Source organism: Platalea leucorodia, assembly GCF_965183815.1.
Source record: "Platalea leucorodia genome assembly, chromosome: Z".
Taxonomy (NCBI): domain Eukaryota; kingdom Metazoa; phylum Chordata; class Aves; order Pelecaniformes; family Threskiornithidae; genus Platalea; species Platalea leucorodia.
In genome coordinates, this window is record NC_138858.1 from 38,655,747 (window position 1) to 38,675,758 (window position 20,012).

The window sequence follows — 20,012 nt, forward strand, 5'->3', positions numbered from 1 at the left end:
ACATAAGCTGTACTAAAAATAGTGTTTTCTTAAATGTCAGACAAATGTAGTAGTCGGATACCCTTCTGTTCCTAAAGAGATTGTTTAACCACTTTCAATTATATATCACTTCCCTAGTGATACTTCTTCACCCTTGTCTATACAGTACATTGTTTTGCCTGTGTTTATGTAGCTGTGTAAGAACAATGCTTATTTTGATTCCAATATCAGATGATCTAAATGGAGATACAGATGAGCTGGGATCTCAAGACTGATACAAGTTTTGAACAAAGATTTGAGTTTCCAGAGGTAGAAAGACTTGGGCAACTTTTTAAGCACCTTTTCGCCTGCCCAGTCCTGAGCTTTTCCAGAAAGTAAGGTAAGGCATTGGAGCTGAAGTTACAGTGGCTTGCTGTGGTCACACATGGAAGGCTGATTCCCTGGATCTCCCAGTTACCTACCCCAAGGTACCTCTGCACCAGAAAGAGGTGGGGAAGTCTTCTGTCATTAACTTCATACCTTTTTCCTGCAGTTTAGGTCTAGGGGTCCTCCCCCTAGTGAATTTTAAAGAATCTTTATCCTATTCCAGCGTTTTAGCCAGCTGTAAGAATCAATACAAAGGGAGAGCATCACATCTGGATTTTTTTTTTTTTTTTAGCATAAAACAATAAACATGGCTTAATATGAATATCTGTGGTAGGTTTGACCTTGGCTGGTTGCCAGATGCCCATTCAGCTGCGCCTCTCACTCTGCCTCCTCAACAGGACAGGGAGAAAATAGGATGAGAAAGCTCATGGGTCAAAGTGAAGACAGGGAGATCATTTACCATTTACTGTAACAAAATCAGAATTGACTTGGGGAAGAGTAATTTATTGCCAGTTAAAAATAGAGTAGGATGGTAAGAAACAAAGACAAAACTAAAAACACTTTCCCTTCTTCCTAGGCTCAACTTTACTCCTTCATTCCTGACTCTTCTACCTCCTCTCCCCCCAAATCGTGCAGGGTGGGTAGGGAATGGGGGTTGCAGTCAGTTCATAAACCTTGATCTCTGCTGCTTGTTCTTCTTCACACTGTTCCCCTGCTCCAGCATGGTGTCCCTCCAATGGGATGTCCTTCATGAACTGCTCCAACATGGTTCCTTCTCACAGGCTGCAGCTCTTCAAGAACTGCTGTAGCATAGGTCCTTTCCATGGGGTACAGTCCACCTGGAAAAGGCTGCTCCAGTGTGGGTCCCTCATGTGCCACAGTTCCTGCCACGAACTTGCTCCTGTGTGGGCTCTCTGTGGACTGGAGCTTCCTTCAGGGCACATCCACCTGCTGCAGTGTGGGGTCTTCCACAGGCTGCAGTGCGGATATCTTGTCTGGTGTGGTCCTCCATGGGCTGCGGAGGGACAGCCTTGTTCCACCATGGTCTTCTCCAGGGGAATCTGCTGCAGTGTCTGGAGCACCTCCTCCTCTCCTTCCCCATGACCTTGGTGTCTGCGGAGCTGTTTCTCACATTTTTCTTCTCTCTCACAACTGCTGCATAGCGGTTTTTACCTTTTCTTAAATACGTTTTCAAAGAGGCACCATGAGCTTTGCTGTTTGGCTCAGCAGTGTCCCACGGTGGCTGTGTTCTGGAGCTGGCTGGAACCAGCTGTGTCTGGCATGGGGGAAGCCCCTGTCTTCTTTTCACAGAGGCCATCCCTGCAGCTTCCCTACTTCCCCAAAGCCTTGCCACATAGACCCAGTACAATATCGTATGTCATGTTTCCTCCTACAGGGTATGTTAATTCCGGGCAGTTTGATGACAGACATGTTAGATTGGATTACCAAGGGGAAAAATGACCATGTTTCACCTGTAGCATGTTATATAGTGGTTTGATGTGAAGTGTTCTTATTCTGGCTCTCTTCAAAGTTGGCATCCTATTCAGCTGCTCTGTATGTTCGTTCACACTGTCCACATTTGAATCAGTTTGGGTCATACAGAAGTCCAAAGTGGAAGTACTTCTGTTTCTCTAGTAAGTTCCAAATTCCTACCTCTGTCAACAAACACCAAACCAAGGTTGACTCTATACTATCACATGCATGACCTTGTTGCTTATGGTTTGCAAATACTCCAGTGGTCACAACAGTCTGCTGGCATTGTCTAACACATATATTAAATAAATAAAAATTATAGTAGGTGACCTTTCATAACAACTGAGTTTATCAAGGCCAGCTTCACTCTTTCCTTATATACCTTCTTCAGCTGCATGGTTTAGGCAAAAGCCTCTTCGTATTGTGATAGTGTTCATTTTCCCTTTAAATATTATCTTCCCTCCAACTATTATCTTTCCTCCCTCCCCCCCAGTTTTCAGTCAAGCTCAAAAAAAGAACCTCACTTTTCTCCCCCACCTGCTTGAATTCAAATGGATGATAATATGATGAAACATCAGAAAAGCCCCTGTCAGCCTCTAAGCAGTTATTTTTCCATTCTTGCCTGTACAGTCCACTGGGTTGCTGTCCATATTCTTCATTCCCAGCTTTTGAAGAGACTATGTTCTAGTTGCATTCTCACAGATAGTCCTACAGAAGTATGAGGAGCAATGCACTTGAGTAAAATGGATAGAATTTTGCACATGGCTTTTGATAGTCATTCACTTCTCTTTAAAGAACAACATATATTTTGGCCTGACTACATCACACTTCTTTTGCATATCTGCCTGCTGTTCAGCATGGAGGAAAATCATTGTGGAGGACGAGATTCTTAATGTCTGCCAGACATATGATTGTAAGTTTTTACTTCTGACCCTTAAATATCCCCTTGAATATAGAGTAGACAAGTGCCTGATCACTTGCCTTTATGGTTTAGCTGCACTTCCTGGAATCTTGTTTGGAGAAGTGAAGGTTGGACCAGAATGTGAAGTATCCTTTGCGAATGCCTGGGGCTAATCAGCATGTGAATCTCATAGGTTGCAAAGTTTCCAGCTTCTGCTCCTTGAGAGATTCCAGTTCTAGCTAATTTAGCATTTCTATATATATGAGGCCTAATATAAATATACATGTTGGCCTAATATAAAATAATCTTCTAGATTAAATGGTATTGACATTACAGAATATCTGTTGCTAATGAGGTAACAACACCAAAACAAGTGTTGTTAGCGTGAAAATCTTCAATTTTTTTCAGAGTTCTCTAATATACGTTAGAAAAAACATATTCATTTTTAAAACTCCTGCCATTTGAAGTCAGAGCGTTCAAAAGTAACTAGTTATTTTGAGCTGCTCTGTTTCTGAGGTGCATTAAAGAGACCTGCCTTTTCTCAAAATTCTACACAGCCAGATAATGTATATGCAAATAGGAGTTTTGCATTGAAAATCTTTGTCTAATTTCTTTTTAACCTATGATATGCAGCAGCCCACTGGGAATGTGTTTCTTATTTCCAAACAAAATATCAACTTAGCTTCTTTTCTTTTTGATGTTGCCTGTCCCTAGGTGTGCCTTCCTTTCGGAGAAGAGGTTCTGGATGATAAAGCACATACCTGAATCAAAACACAAAATGGTGTAAGAACAAGGGAGTAGAGTCCAAAGTGTCTTCAATTCATTTAGAAAGAACAGTATGAGCCTTCATCTGGCAACCTTGCACAGTTCCTTCCACGATCTTAGGAACAGAACGCTGCATCACAAAGATGAGATCCTTCACATTAGTGTTAAAGCCAACAACAGAATGAAGACTTGGCTGTTATGGAGCCAAATTCAGTTCAAATTTTTCAAACATATTTTGTTGAGAAGGTGTCTAAATAGAGAGTTTGCAGGTTTTGAGGTGGGGTCTTTTTTCATCCCTTTGGATAATCAAACTGTAAAAGTCTTAATTTAGATATAACTTCTCATACCAGTTAGGAGGAATGAGCGAGGAGGAGTTGCAGAGAATGAGAGTATGATCAAATGGGAATTGATTTTTTTTTTTTTTTTTTTTTTAGGGGGGGGGGGAAAAAAAGCAAACTTCAGTAAATAGCTGTAAGGCCAGGATCATTGAAGCAATTTTTATATTTTTGGTTTGTATTTTTATGCCTCACACACACAGTGTCTCTTCCAAATTCAATCATTCATATTGACAGACATCAGAAATCAAAACAGCTGGTGATGAACTTCCCTGCAGTGGTCTGCAGGAGATGTGGCAGAGAGAGTTTGTGAAAGGAGGTATACTGATTTGATTTTTTTATTGCCATAGGCATCCCAGTTGTATTGAGACCCAGCTTTCTGGAAGATGAGATACTTACCCATAAACAGCACTAGCAGGTACATTTTCAGAACATAGGGGAAGTAGATTGAGAAGGCGAATGGAAATGGTAGCTTGATGGAGTATGTGCCAAAGGATTCAAAATAAGGCAGTGATACACAAATTGCAAATGCTGTAAAATAACATGGTAAATCTTTAGTCAAAAGGAGGTGGAAGATCATCACAAAGCTTCATGTAAAAGTCTGTTACCTTTAAGACACAGGTAGCTATATCATATGCTAAATTTGCCATGTCATTCATATGCGTATGCACATTGTTTTCTCCTTGAGTTCAGTTTTGTAGGTCTGAGGTGCTAATTGCTCTCAATACTAGAATTAGCAAGTATTTCCTATTCAATAACAAGTTCTGTCGCTCGTGTAGTTGCACTGCTCTCAGTATGATCTCGGTGGGCACATTTCCTGGTGTAAATGTGATAAGCTGCCAAGTATGGCCTGACCCAGTAAGGCCAGCCTCAGTCGTGGAGAAGGCAGCTTTGGGACTTGCTGTCTAATGTGGTCAATCTGGAATGGGGGACTCCATGTGTCCACCTGTGTGTGGGGGTATTTTCCTGCTTTACCCAGAAAAATGAATGTTATTCCATACTGTTAAAAAACAAAACACACCAAAAAACAGGCACACAAACCCCAGAGAACCCCTATTAAGGAAAAAAGTACAGAAAAGAGGAAGATAGGTGACATACAGGTTAATATGAGAACATAAACATTTATGACCACTTTGGCAACACAAAAAAAATCTTAAACACAAATTACAATCGAACTGATCAAATTTTATTGAAGATTAAGGAAGCAAGTCGTTGGTACCTTTCCCATCTGCTTACCTTTAGCCAGAACTGAGAGGGGATAGAGCAGGATGCACAGTGAGAAGTTGAGCCATGTCAGTGGTAGGTAGTATATTCCCATCCTTGCTAACATGTTGTAAGTGTACCTGCAGCAAGAGGAGCAGCACATGAGCTCAGAGGGAATGATCATGTATTTACAATGAAGATATATTATTGAAAAATCCAAGGGAATTGCAGAAGAGCTTGGAGCTGCCTACCTGAGACAATTTCAGAGCAATACTGCCACAGTTTTGTACAGGCTCTAACTGATGTCTGAAAGTAGGTGGTTCATGGTTTCAGAAAGGTTGTCTGTGGTGCTACCCTAGAGCAGGCAGACAGCAATACAGTCCTCCAGCCCAAAGGCTCTACCAGAAACCAGTGTGCTTTCATATTGGTCCATCAGAAAATTATTTCAGATAGTGATGTTACAACTGAGAGGGGCAGGCAGAATATGACTGTTGCTTGGGACTGAGGAAATGCTGATTTATGACTGCTGAACTAGCTAAAGCACTGCTGGAGGAGGCTAAACAGCAAGGTAATCACAGGTACTTAATCTTCTGTAGTATGGCTGCCCCTCTGCTGGACATCAGAAGGGGAAGTAGATGCAAAAAAAGCAGTTGCACTCCAATGAATTGCAGTGTTTTATTACTGTGACTGTTACTTTTGCTCACTGGGAGACCAGAATGCCTAGGACTTTAGTCACCAAAGGTGAGCTAATCCTAGCTAGTTTGATCTACAAGTGGTACAGCAGCTTTCCAAACACCAGAGAAAGAGGTCTGATAGCATTTTTGGTCAGTTGAAAGGCTTTTTGGCCTGTGGTCTTGCTAGAGATATGAAAATAAGGATTTTTAAGCCACTGTTAGCCAGGACTGTTTCTGACAGATGGAACCAGCATTAAACAAACTTTCTGTATCCCCTTATTAATTCATTTGACTAATTTTGCATCATTCCTGGACTGTAGAAGAGTTTGATAGGCTATAAATGTACCATCTTCTCTCAAGTTTGCCCTCTGCAACCTCAGGGTTGTCTCCATTTTTTATTGTTATTGCTTTTAAGGCATAATCTCAACCCAATACAAAAAGGAAACCGCTGCTCCCCGTCTACACACGTTCTAGAAGCTGTTTATGGTATAAGCAGGAAAGATCAGATACAGAAAACCTTGCAGAATTTGCTCTCAGTATATCATTAACTATAATGCAGAGGATATTTATGTCCCTGAAGAACTACGTGAAAGAATTTGTAATACTTCAAGACTAATTGGCTAAGGGATGGGATAGATTCCTGTACACTTTTAGACATGGCTGCTTCTTTGAGATGCTAGGACACGGCACAGATGCTGTAAAATAAATCAGGTAAGGATTCTAATTCTGTATGAGTTGTACTATGTGTTATTATTTGAATTGGTCATTTGCTGCTATAGACCACAGTATCTTGCCTATTAAACGGCCACTGTTACTTCTATGATGCTGGACTGTGTTTTTTAGCAATGATAGACAATAATGATGCATTGATAGGACTGTTATGCACTGTCAGGACTTTACAGCTGATATTGTTTAGGCTTTTGGCCTCTCTCCAGCTGCACAGAACCCTTTCATTTGAGATTAAGTTCTACTATTTTAGCTTTACAAACTTCAAAAAGAAATGGGATGGAGTAATAATCCAAATAATTAATACAAGTACTAGTTTTAACACATACAGTACAAGTACTCTGAAGCTGACTTAAAATCTATCTTATTAATCCTACCTGACACTTTCTTTTTGCAGATCTCTTATATATATATTATATATAATATATATATCCTTTGCTGTCTAAATCTATATTCCCCAGTCAGTCCCCAAAGCAATGTACTTAAAATAGGAGAAAGCTATTTTAGCAGAAAGAAAAAAGATAAAGAAAAAAAAGAAAAAAAAAAGCTACTTTAGCAGAAAGAAAAAAGATAAAGAAAAAAATTGGCTCCCATACAGAGGTTGCCATGAGGGCTATGTCTTGGTAAAATGCTTCTTAATCCCATATGTCTTCCCTACTCTAAGCCTATAAACTGAGGTCCATAGAGGCTTAAGCTACATTTAAGAAACTGCAGATATTGATGCAAAAGTCAGTAATGTGGAATTTTCACCATTATACTTTTACCACAGGGAGGTACTGGTAACCTTCCACCATACAAAATTTTTGCAATAAAAATCCTGAATTGTATTCCTATCCATTTTGCCTCATGTGCATTGTCCCTGCGGTGTGAACTATTCCCTACTGCACCAAAATTCTCAGTCTCTAGAGCAGGAGCTCTTGGCATTTTGGAAAGCACAGTGCCATTAATCCAGAACAGTCTTTCTGTCTTAATAAGAAGTCCTGCCAGTGCTGCCTTACTGTGCTGTCAATCTTGTATCGAAGTGAGATGTTAAAAAAAAAAATAATTAAAGCATTAGGATTGTAAATCAATTTTGGAAATTGCTGTTCCCCGGGGGGTAGTTGTGATTTCCTTCTAAATTTTTGTTAAAAAGGTCAAATCCTTTGAACTACAAATATTAATGCAATGATTTACTTCTGTAAGTCACTCTTGTCTCTCAGCTATGTGGATTTTTGTAAAAATCAGTAAGTAGCTTATAAGGTCCAAGCTTCTATTTAAAATGAATAATACGCTTTTCTACCAATTTCAAAATAATGAAATGAGCCTGCAGCACAGTGGGGATGGGTTTCTGCTTGCAAGAATGACCCATTTTCCCCTCGTGGTTTCGCCGTTGACTCCTTACCTGACCACGTCTAATAAATTCCAAAGGAAAAATAAAACACACACGACATATTTCCCTTGAACTTCTTCCTGACTGTTGATCACGACAAATAAAACAATTATTCTCTCAGTGATCTGAAAAGAAAAAAGAATTGTGAATTCAGGTAGCACCTTCTATAGCTCTCATTTCTGTGCCGTTTTGGCAAAATAGCAGGCCACGGGTGAATCCAATTTCCTTTACACAATGCTCCAGTGAAAGTTTCACTTCTTGGCCTGCTTTTGTTCAAGGCCCTGTTGACCTTCAGCTCGGGGAACTGGAAATTGTTGGCTGCAGCATCATAGATCTGCTATGGTAAGGGTGGAGGTTTGCTTGCCAACAGCGATGACTTGGGTTTATAGCCCAGGAAACCTGTGGATGAGCCAGCTGAGGTCATGGGAGCGAGGACTTCTCCCACGGCACCCCGGTGCCTGCAGGGCTGGCGGGGGTAAGCTTCCTTGCTTGCAGGCTGTGTGGGAGGCCGTGGGATACAGAGGGCCCTTGGGGGAGTAGTACGCCGACGGTGCTAATCTCACAGTCCCAGCTCTGCTTTCCATAGCTTGGAGAGCTGCATCCCAAGGGATCTCTCTCACGTAAGATTTGCAGAAAGGAGGAGGAAAATTAGAATTACTTTTTTTTCTTTCCTTCTTATTCCTGGCTAGGAGAAGTGGGCTTAAGCTTGTCATTTATGTGAATTGTTGCCATAATATTTATGTCATAACATTTTTCTAGTGTTTGAACCTTATCTGAGCCACAAGGTATGCCTTTACAAATGAAAAGAGATAGAAGTGGATTAAACAGGCAGTGTCTTCAGCTTAAAAAAAATACTTTGGCAGTATTAATGCTCAAGAAATTAAAAATAAATGTGTCTTTTTGCAGCTTTCTTGGACAAGTTTCCTATCAGTATCCATACCCTGCCCTGTAAAATAAATATATCTGTAATATTCAGTACTGCCAACAGTTGCTTGTGAAACTCCCAGAATGGTACCAGTTCACTCTGATTTACACTCTTATTTGAAAGTGTTGAACGAGAAAACATGCATTTATTCAGTCCAGATGCATCAGTATAGCTTCCTTGGGTTTTTTTATACCCACTGCCACCTCTTCCATAAGGTGCCCTAGGTTTAATGAGGTTATGGATTAAGATGTCAAAGCAGTGAAAAGTCATGAAATGAAAACATATTAACAAGTTGGGTTTTATAAGCACAGTCATTCTTCACTGGTTTCCCCCTCCCCCTTACTCCTACCTTAAAAGAAATAAGAAAATCGCCTCGCAGCAATTTTGTGTGGTAGTTTTGCTACATAAAGTTTATCGGTTCCTGTGTGGAACATTTTGGCTACCGACTTTCTTTGCAAACCACATCTGTCAGATAAAGCAGCCATCACTTCACTATTCAGCAAAATTACGTGAGAGCAATTTTTCATACAGAAAGAGAGCGTGTCCATCCCCTAGGGATCTGGTTCCTCATCTTGAAAAGCACTGAGAGGCCACAACGGATAAAAATGGTTTTGCTGCCTCTCACCCTGCCCTGACTGTCATGTTGTGCTACTGAACCCATTGGTCCCTAACTGAGGAATTGATTGCTAAGAAGATCACATGTTGACAGACTTCTGTATAGATGGGCCAGGAAACAGAGAGTGAAAGGTAGTTAAGTCCTGTGTTTGTACGCTGATGCTGAGGAACCTGGCAAGAAAACTGGGGAACTGGAAGTGTTGACGCAGGATCTGAAACCAGATACAACAGACTGAGGAGAAGCATGGTGGGACAACCATCACAAGAGGGAAATCAAAACAAAGGTGAAAGCAGTGTGAGCATTGAACGGGGTTATGTGCTGAAGAGCATAAATAAAATAGAACCTGAGTTAAAATCATTTTGGTGAAGGGTGGTAAAGGAGTGCAGCATTGGTGGTGTGGGCATTTTGTTACGAACGCTAAAATCAGACTGGGATGTGGAAAGAGAGTTCTGCAATATTGTTAATAAGAGAGATATTTCAGGGAATTGCCACAGGGAATTTTCTCACCTAGAGACCAAAGCCTTATCATGATAATGAAAAGGTAGACGTTTTTAGATGTGAGAGCTGGCAGATTTTCCAAACAGTCACGTGCTCTTCAAGAGGTGGCTGGGTGGACAAGTGCTAGAAAACAGCACAGGCCAAGTGATCAGGAGCTGATCCCATTTCAGTGAGATAAAAGAATAAGCAGCAGACAGGTAGCTACCATCCCCACTTTCAAAAGGATGAGCATTGGCCAATGAGACAGAGTAGCTGTGGAGACCCACAATTCAGCCTCATGGTCTGGGAGTGGAAGAGGTTATGGGTTTCCTTCTCTCCCCAGGGCACAAGCAGATGCACAAGAGGCTGTGAGTATCACCTAGATGGGGCTCAACAGATTCCCTCCATCAGAGGATGGAGGGCCTGGCTGCTCAGGGCAATTGTGATGTCCTCATGAGGATACACAGTGGCATCCTACCTCTTTTCTGTGTAAATCAGGAGGTTGCCTGCCTGCTTGCCTTTGTTTCCCTTCAAGGCATTGTGCTCTTTTCTTTCACAGGACTCATACCTTTAGGTAACACATGCAAATCAAAGGTAGATGCAGAGGTTAGTCAGACGCTGGGGACCTTTTTCAGCAAATGACAAGGCAGAGTGCTACTTGAAGAAGAGGATATTCCAGTAAATGTCTGTTGATATTGTCCCCCTATACACACACATCTGTATACATATATACCTGAAAGCACATCCATACATAAATAGACACACATACATGTATGCATATGTGTATGTGTGTCTACATACACATATATATAAAAAGCATGTGCAGCTGCTCAGCCACAGCTCATTTCTTCTATAAATCATCTGTCCTTGCATGAATGAAAATATGGTATTCTCTGTTGCTATTCTCTTGCTTAAAAAAACCAACCAAACAAAATAGAAGTCCTGTGTTTTCACGTTCATAAAAAGGAAGTATGTGTTGACACCTCACAAAGCATAAACACAACGGTTTCATTTTTCATTCGTTCTTGTTCTTTGTATTAAAATCAAACTGGAATTTCCTTCCTCTCCCAGCACTGGTCTCTCACAGGATACAGCAAGTTCTGTAGAATGGCATAGATTTCCGCAAGACAGCCTGGGCATTTGAAGCAAGTAAGTGAAACAGCAAATTAGACTAGCTGAGGTTAGGGCAGGAGCAGGCAGCACATTCACTTCCACTTTTTAATAACCGTGACCGTGCAGTATCATACTTGGTACCTGATATCCTTACATAGCTCTTTGATTTAGTGAATGTTTAGAAAAAAAAAAAAAGGTAAGAAAAGTGCTACTAAATGTTTAGATTAAGTTAAAAATTAATGTTTTTATCACAAAGCCACAGTACATTGCTTTTGGTCTGGTAAATCCAATCCTGTTTGCACAGGATGAAGAACTGGTGTTTTGTTCACAAAACTGCCAGTCTTTTCTTACATCTTTCCTACTCTCTCCCTTGCTAAAGTACCAGTCCCATCAGCCTTTACTCCCCGGCCAGACTACTAAATTTCATTACACTCTGTTTTGGCAACTGCAATGACATGTGACACATTCTCCTGTATTCCTCTCATTCATTCAAGCTGCAAATGCCCTGAGAGACATCCCTTTGCATGAACTTTGTGACCCTTCCTTGTCTTCCCTTTCTCCAGAGCACCCATCACACAGGACTCATCTTTCTTTCATGGTGTGGCTTGGCCTTGGCCTACCTAACCCTTCTCAGTTGCCTGGTGGCCTGAGACTTTGTCCCTCAATGAGGCCATCCTGTATGGTTTTTTTCCAGAAAACACCTCTGAGTTTGCTTTTCCACTATCTGTAATGTGTATCTCAAAGTGTTCCTTGTAAATGCTACTAAACCACAATAAATGGGATATTAGGCAGAAATCCTTCATTCAAACTCTGCTTAAATCTTGTCTCTTGCTATAAGGCCTACAAAACAACCAACGACCACAGGAGTGCCTTCGCAGCTTGTTTTATCCAAGGTGGCATTACCTCCACCCGTGTGCTTCCCTGACATTGCTATACCACCTGTTCTCTCATCCTAGAGACCACCTGAGATGAACTTCACTGTGGATATGCATGTGCGTGCATGGCCTGAGGGACGCATCTAGGGATACGTTTCAAGCTTAAAGTCGGAACAGGTAGGTGGTGGCAATGCAGAACAGGGCAGACACTATCAGATTCTTGGAGCTTTACCAGTGCCCTGATTATATGCAGTAGTCCAGTAGGCTGCAGTAAGGTAAGCATCTTGAACTATCCTTCCACAGTTCATTGTGGAAAATATATCTTTTTTTTTTCCTAAGAGGTAGGGAGGAAAGTGTGGCAAGGCACATGGGAGCACTGTTTGCATACAACTGCTTAACCTGCACTCTCACACCAAAAGCAGGGCAAACCAAGTGAAAGCAGAGTCTACACCAAAGAGCTTGTGCACTTTGCTTGGGCAGCATGAGACTACTGCTAACATCAAGGCAAGAGAGTTGTGTTTGCGGTGAGAGAACACTTGGGAAAGAACAAAATAAGGATCCAAAGCTACCTTTGTTGTGAGGCAAATGTTTGGAGTCACAGTGCCGTATCATTCCCTGACCTACCTTCGCCATGCTGCCCTGGAGAGCGCTGCAGTAATTGCACTGCCCAAGAACGGTCACAGTTTTCTTGCTCAGAATATCCATTTCATATCTAGTGTCTGTTGTGGTGACACAGAGCAGTGTTTGTGCAGGTTTCCCTGATCTCTGCTTCTGTATGGCTGGGTAGGAAAGGAACGGACTATATCAGGGCTGGGGAACATGTAAACTCTTCCAGGACAAGCCTTGCTTTAATGACTATTAGCATTAGCAGGCTGCTCTTCTCTCCAAGAGATGACATGAGATTTGTTACAGGACACATTAGATTAGATAGGATACTTTTTCTTTTTCCCTAGATTAGTGTAAAAGCATGTAGATTTAGGCAGGGAAAAACAGTTAATTGCATTTTGACGAATTTGCTGCCATACTTAGTGAGCAGCATAAAGAACAGAGATCTGTATTAGTCAATAAATTTCTAATGGAGATTTAAAAAGAGGAACATCTTCACCCATGCAATATGTCATTTGACAAAAATGGGCTATCCAGAAAACTAAAAACATAACTAACTACTCTTAGTCTTCTACCTTCTGACTGCTGAGAGCAATACTAGTTTCACCATTATTCAAATACTAAGGATTGGAAAGGTTTGAAGACAAACTCAAGTCAACATTTTTACTTTTTCCAGTGCATTAAGAAAAATACCAAAACCTGAGATTAACTCCCAACAGAAAACAAGAGTGTGGTAAGGAAAATGTCAGAGAATCATCTTTTTTTCTGCTATAGCATGTGATCTTTTGGCTGGTTTTCTGCCTACAGCTGAACATATGCCCTATAAACCCCTTAACAGCGTCAGAACCTCTGGGTGTTGCCACAATTTGCCCATGTCTGGGTTTCAGAGGGCACAGACCCTTACAGCAAGAATATGACAATTGTCCTCTCTTGCCCATCCCAGCATTAATTCTTCTTCAGTCCCTTAGTTTCTCTTTCTCAATCAATTCTTTTCCTTCCACACTGCATGACCGCCAGCAAACCCTGTTTCAGGAGGCTTGATGTGCTGGTGGTTTTCTCACTGCCATCACTTTGCTACCCCACAAGATCTTGTTTTGTGCTTGTCTACAAAATAAATACACACTTGTCAGTGAGGAAATGGCATGGAAAAGAATTAACTACTGAAACTTAGGGTCTGAAATGTTGTCTTCTGGCTGTAAACAAGTTGGCTGGGGAGGTAGTATCCTCAGCCACCTGTGGTGCCCTAGAAATGGGGGCTGCCCCATTTCTGCAGGTGGCCACTCCTCTGGACATCTTCCAGCTCCCTGCTGTTGTGGGCTGGGCGTGGGGCACTCACTATTCAGATTCACTCAAAAAGAAAAAAGTTGAGGGCAGCTCTTCCCCAACCCAGTTCTGAGGGCTCAATTCCTGCAGTTAGCAAACCATTAGCAGACCAAGCTCCCTGAGGAAGGGTGCAGGTGGACCATTCAGGGTAGTTCAGCCTGGGCATGTCCCCAGGGGCAGCCATGGCTGAAGTGTGTGGGTCGTGGAAGGAGGGTCTTGAGAAATAGTCTTACCTGCAAAAACCTGGGGAAGAGACGGCTTTTGTCAATGCCAATGAGGATGTGTAGGATCTCCAGTACAGATAACAACTGGCAAAGGCGCATTACAAGTCCTATGGAGTAAAATGTGTCGGCCAACGAATCTACAGACAAAGTGAAGAGGAAAATTAGCGGGTGGTTATATAATAAAAGTCTGGACCAACTACTGGGTTTGCTCCCGCCCTATCACCACTGGAGATGACAAGAAATAAGGTTCACACAGTACCAAACTTTTGGATAGTAGAAGCAAAGCTTCGGGGAGGGGAGGAGGCAGTCTACTCTGTGTGCGTGGCTCTGACAAAGAGCCAGGAAGCTGGGAAAAGAATGGGATCCCCTATACTTGATGTGTTGGCAAACACTGTGCACGACATGTTGGTTTAGAGATATCATTTTAGGATATTTCTGAATATTAGGAAATGTTGAGGAAATGTATGAGTAATGTCTAAACATGAGATGTTGAGTTCTTGCCTGTATCTGTACCCACAGCATTTACTAAAACAAATAGACCACAAAGTAGGTATTTTATGTGCCTACAGCTGTCCACCATTATAAATAATTTTAAATTTCCAGTCACTAGTTTTCTATTTTTGTGCCTTAACCCCAGGCAACAGAAAGAGAAATATGTTGTAATGTTTTTGGAGATAAGAGAGTCATGTGCAATAACCACAAAGATATTCCCTCCTAGTGCCTTCAATAAGATTAATATTCACCATAATGACTGGACCTAGTCACATTTAGGTCTAAGTCAAATGTTACTAGCATGCTGCTGAATAATAAAGCTCATTAGCAAAACAAGAGCTTCATTCCTGATGTGATACAGACAGAACATAGGTACCAGTAATTTGTTCATCCTTTTTAATGGAAGAAACAATGTTTTTCTAATTGAAATTACAGCCCCTGCTATTGGGCATACACCTATTCAGAATCCCAACTTTATCTCTAATTTGATGTTTCTGTATGTCACTGACTCTTAAAATGTTTAAGGAAAACATAGAAGGAATCCTACCTTTTCCAAACGACATGAACCTGATGATCATATTTGTAAATATCCAGGAATGTCCACAGAATTGCATTAAGTCATACACAAAGAGGTAGGTGTTCATGGTAAAGCTGTGGAGGTGAAAATGATAAGGCAAATGGTATGACTTACTACAACATTCAAGCTTTTTGACCTGTAGAAATTGCACCCTCTTTGGACATGTTAGGAAATCAAAGGAAAACAGCTGAAATGTAAACAGATCAGTGAAAACTGTCTGTGTCTGTCAGTGGTCACAGAACAGTGCTCTCCCTAATGGATCAAGGGCTCCCTTTGTTGATACCACCTAGGATATGCCCAGAAAAATTTTCTGAGTTTCCACCAGTGATTAGGGTGATCTGTGGCCATACAGTGAAATTTGTGCCTCCTGAGGAAAAGTAACTAAACAAAGACACTCCACTGAGTGCTGGATTCAAGCCTGAACCTCTTGGCTTGGCTCTGCCTTGTCGGTGTGACCAGACTCGAGGGACTGCTGGGGTCACACCCAGCACAGCCCTGCTGGGGGTCTTGGACTACTGTAGACACCAGCCTCGGGATTTCTGCATCTAGGTGAGGCTTATCCTGTCTTTCCCAGAAGACATGCTTCTAGCATGTGCTCAAGACAGCTTAAAGTACAAGCAAATAATTTGCAGCGTCTCCAGCAGACAGCATAGTTCTAAGTTTTTATAAAAATGTAAGTGAAAAAATGGAAAAGAAAGCCACATTTCAATGTGCTTTTATTTGATGCAGTCTTAAGGATATCTGTCTTTCCCTTTTTTAACCAGCTTGCTCTACAGGTTTTCCAGATAAACATTAAATTAGTGTCTTTGTCTTTCTGCACAGCCTGTGTTTCACGTTGCATTTAATAAAGTGAATCTTCTCCTGTTGGAGCAGACTAACTTTAGTAGCTATTCCAACCTAATTTTCATAGGTGATCTGACTTTCTGCAAAACTTCATAGGCTCTGGAGATAGATACTTAATTTCTTTTCCCATGAATGTATTTTCTTCTGACTTATTCCAGAGAGAGAGGCTTGCCTGTCCTCCAGCTATGAAAAGGACTGTCCACCTTTTTGGGAAAGGAATTTGTTAATTTTGTACTAAAATTTATCTATCTATCTCCTGTGTTTGACCAATTAATTTCCTGCCCCAGTAAGTACTAAGATCTCTTTAAGTTGCCCCTTGATCCAGTGTGTTCATGTGGTATGTCTCTGCCATCAAACTTTATTTCATTTGTATCTGTACATTAACAAACACAGTGAATTTCTGTGTTTAGAACTATCTAATTATGATAAATGCATATACTTAATTCCCAGCATTGGACCAAGACCATAAATAACAATACACCCTTCCGTAAACTGATCTAGATAAACTAATCTTCTAAATTTTTAATCTAAGTGTACCCTAGGGAAGTAATAGAAAATGCCTTTCTTCCTCTCTTCCTGTTATGCAGGATGGCTGCTATTCATATCATCACTTCTATAAGCACAGAAAGATTTGTTGGCATAATTTACCGCCCAAGTGACATCAGTACCCTTTGATACTATGAAAATAAGATATATGAGGACCCAGACAAAGGAATCTATTCCATAAACACTCCTTTTGGCAATAGTATGATACAACTGAATCGGATTAAAGTCTGGTGAGTGGTATAAATATTCACCCCAAATCCCATCTGCTTTATTACTGAATGACACTTTGTTCTCTCCTGTGGTAAGAAAAAAAGATGGGACACTCTACATTACAAAAAGGCAAAAAATTAAGAACATTGTTCTGATTTAAGAAACAGCCTTATTACTGGATGGATAGGAATTACTGTAATGGATATGAAAGTTACAGGAACAGTTATAAAAATCTTGAGGCTTCCCAGTCAGCACCTCCACCAGTCTATTTGGTCTGATATTGCTGTGTGGGCTCTGCATGGGATGCAAGCTGAGCATATGGTTTCTCCTTCTGAAGTTTAGTTTGCTACATCTGTGTCTCATCCTCAGAACTTGTCTTTCACTGATTTGGGCTTATTTTCAGAGCTCTTCCTCCATTGGCTGGCTAGAAAATTGTTGTCTTTACAATTCTTAAACTGCTTAATCTTGGCTAAACAGGGCGTAACCAAGAGGACATTCGCAAAACGCAGCTTCACATTAGTGTTTTGGCAATATGGCAGCCATTGCATGTTAGAACTCATCATCTTTAAAATGTACTGGTGACTGCTGAAATGTATACCCACTGTTGGCATTTATGGAGAGCCCCATATTCCCAGTGAAGTGTAGAGGTGTGCTGTCGGGCAGCGTGCCGGTGTTACCTGGAGGATTGATGCCGGCCCCAGAGCTATGAGTAGCACAGCTCCCTCACTGGGTGATGCTCTCCACTGTAGGAAGGAACAGCCCTGATCTTAAAATGGGGTTTCATCCTACTGTGTTAATCCCCGCACAAAAGGTACCTAAGACCAAACAGAAGTCTTTGACAGAATAAAAGGTGATTTCAGTGTAATCAAAGGAAACTGAAATATAACTGTCCTCTAAGGTCTTTCTCATCCAAAGACTGATTTCTCTACCTAGAGAACCAGAAGCAGACTGAGGATAACCTGTTTCACTGTCCTAACAGTTCTGTGTCACAACACAAAATTCAGCCATCTGCTTCTATTTTAAAGATCACTGGCAGAAAAGACAGGCTTTAATTAGATTTCCTGTTCCCCTTGGTTCACAGCAGGCATCATTCCACGTCTACCTCACAGAGCCTGCTTCTGCAGCACCCTTGCAGACGAATCACAGACTAGTGATCCACCAGGTAGCTGTTCAGTTCCTGACCCTGCCCCAGACTTGCTGGCTGACCTTACAAACCTCACTTAGCCTCCCTGGTGCCTGGTTTGTAAAATGGACTTGCTGCTGCATTTATTCCTTATAGTGTGATGTGCTTTGACACTTTCAAGTTGCTTTCCTTTGAAGGCATTGGGGGAACACTGCACATTTCAGTACTGTGCCTGCATTGATGACAGGAGAAAGAAACAGGCATGGGTCTTGCAGTAGAGAGACCTAGAAGGCTGGGCTTACTGTCTGTTGTTTTAGTTGTTAGTTCCACGTTATTTACTGTGGCTGATTTTATACCAAATACATTGAAATGCTAGGGATGAACTTATATTTAGGATCAACCTTGCTTAGCGGAAAACTTTATCTGCTTTCTCTCTGGGCTAAAACCTAGGAAACTAGATGAAACATAAGACCACTCCACTAGAACACACAGCAGCATAGTCCCAAACATCCTCTTTTCCCTTTTATTCACCAGCAGAGATTTTACCAGTGATAGACTTTTAGCTTGCAAAGCCTGACATGTTTCCACGGGCAGAAAAATCACTTAAGTATAATTGTTGCATTTTATTATTTTTGGCATGAAGGTCTTCAGTGTGTCTGTCTGGTAGCTGTCATCCGAGGTAAGTACGGAGGTAGGTGCCCTCAGTGTCTGAAGGGTGGTCAGGACCATGTCCCGTCCCCCTTGAGGTAAGGTGACAGGTAGCACAGCAGCGGCACCCAGCTCGGGGCAGCCCTTGGCCCAGCTAGGTGTCCCTTGCAAGGTGCCAGGATGAAGGCCACACTCAGGTCCCTCTCGGGGGGGTCCCACACAGGCATGCATGAACTGAGTACTTCCTTGCCTTCAGAGCTATCACACTCTGCTGCCTTCCCATGCACCCATACTGGCTGGCCGCACATGAGGAAGCAACCCTCGCGCTGAAACCAGAGCGCTATGTTCCTTTTTTTTTTTTCTCTGCAGGAAAGGTCTGCTAGAAAAGCCCCTCTGCTGACACAGTTTCCTTTTAAGTGATATTGGTCTGAACTTCCACCCCTTCCCCCTCCCACCCCTGAGACAAGCTGCAAGCGCTATAGCTCAGGAAGAAGAAAGCTGCTGAGAACCAGTACAAAAGATGTACTTTTCTCTCACAGGCACATCCCACCCCACTTTCTTTTTTTTTCCCTTCCTTTTCACATTTGAGCAGTCTAGGTCACCTGAGCTCAAGAGGTATTACCTGTTGCAGGGGTCGGATTGCTGCTGCTGCTCCTGATCTTTCTTCTTTTTTCTCTCTACAGCTGCAACAGCTGTTTGTTTGGAGATCACCCCTCCTCTTTCCTCTTCCCCACCCCATGACGTCACTGTATGTAGCACTAAGCAGGAACAACACTGCACTTCCCGAGAAAGGAGTTTCTAACCCCAAATATCTCCACTCCATTTGCCTTGCTCCTCATCCAGCCTAGCCTAGCCCAACCTAGCTTAGCCTAACCTAACCTAACCAAACCTAAATTGGTTTCTCACTGTTGTACCAGTAAGCTAGTCTGTAAATCCCACTAACTTTGTCTCTTAACCCAGGGTAGTATGTTGAAAGATTACTGGAGAGAAGAAATGCAAAATTAAAAATTTGTTTTTCTCTTCTGTTTAAATCACCAGGACTACAACAATGCTAACAACACTATCAAATGATAAGGAATCATTTGGGAGCATAGTGTAAAATGAGCACTTTAAATTACTTCAGATAGAGGAAAGAGTTTTCGACTTCTTATCTAGGAATGTCTATTTATTCATGCCCCTGTGAACTATGGGCACCACTGGCAGAGGAAATGTATGTGTGCGTCCTAGTTTACTTCTGCCTTTAAGTGTCTGGGATACCTCAGCATAAATCAGATGAAGAATGTCATAACATGTTTATAAACTCCCTTCTGCCAATAAATAAATTTTTCCACCGGCACTCATGTTGAAAGCACATCCCATCTACAGTGAGATTTGAAATTTGATGTTATGACTGAAGAAGTCACCAAGGACATAATGAGCGTAGGATGTTACGTGCAAGTACAAAAAGCCTGAGGAATAAAATATGCCTTACTGGGTCTCATCCCTAGTGTGAGTGGTGTTGAGCTCCTGGCAAGACCACCTCCACTCTCTGTGGTGTCCTGGAGCAGTGAGAAATGCCTTCCTGGCAAGCGGGTGATTTTCTGGCAAACGCAGTGGAACACCGTGGTGTTTCTGGTCATATCT

At 41.8% G+C, this 20,012-nt stretch overlaps 1 protein-coding gene across 3 annotated transcripts; it reads right to left on the reverse strand.

The window, feature by feature from the left end:
- Positions 1-606: 606 nt before the first annotated feature.
- On the reverse strand, positions 607-19,094 carry HACD4 (3-hydroxyacyl-CoA dehydratase 4). Of its 3 annotated transcripts, none has more exons than XM_082335525.1 (7): positions 19,012-19,094; positions 14,990-15,093; positions 13,960-14,087; positions 7,804-7,916; positions 5,056-5,162; positions 4,219-4,350; positions 607-3,480 (listed from the first exon to the last, which is right to left on the reverse strand). In XM_082335525.1, exons 2-7 carry the CDS (start codon positions 15,084-15,086, stop codon positions 3,398-3,400), a joined length of 660 nt encoding a protein of 219 aa, XP_082191651.1. In that variant the 5' UTR covers positions 15,087-15,093; positions 19,012-19,094; the 3' UTR covers positions 607-3,397. The 3 variants fall into 3 exon arrangements, with proteins under 3 accessions (XP_082191651.1, XP_082191652.1, XP_082191653.1); XM_082335526.1 differs by lacking the exon at positions 19,012-19,094 and adding an exon at positions 17,296-17,370; XM_082335527.1 differs by lacking the exon at positions 607-3,480 and adding an exon at positions 3,487-3,614.
- Between the last annotated feature and the right edge of the window lie 918 nt (positions 19,095-20,012).

Coding starts and splice junctions, on each gene's coding strand:
- HACD4 (XM_082335525.1), bottom strand. CDS start 15,086: ATGAACACCTACCTCTTTGTGTATGACTTAATGCAATTCTGTGGACAT. Junction 14,088..14,989: donor GTTCATGTCGTTTGGAAAAG/GTAGGATTCCTT, acceptor CTTTGTCTGTAG/ATTCGTTGGCCGACACATTT. Junction 7,917..13,959: donor TCTTCCCCAGGTTTTTGCAG/GTAAGACTATTT, acceptor TTTTCTTTTCAG/ATCACTGAGAGAATAATTGT.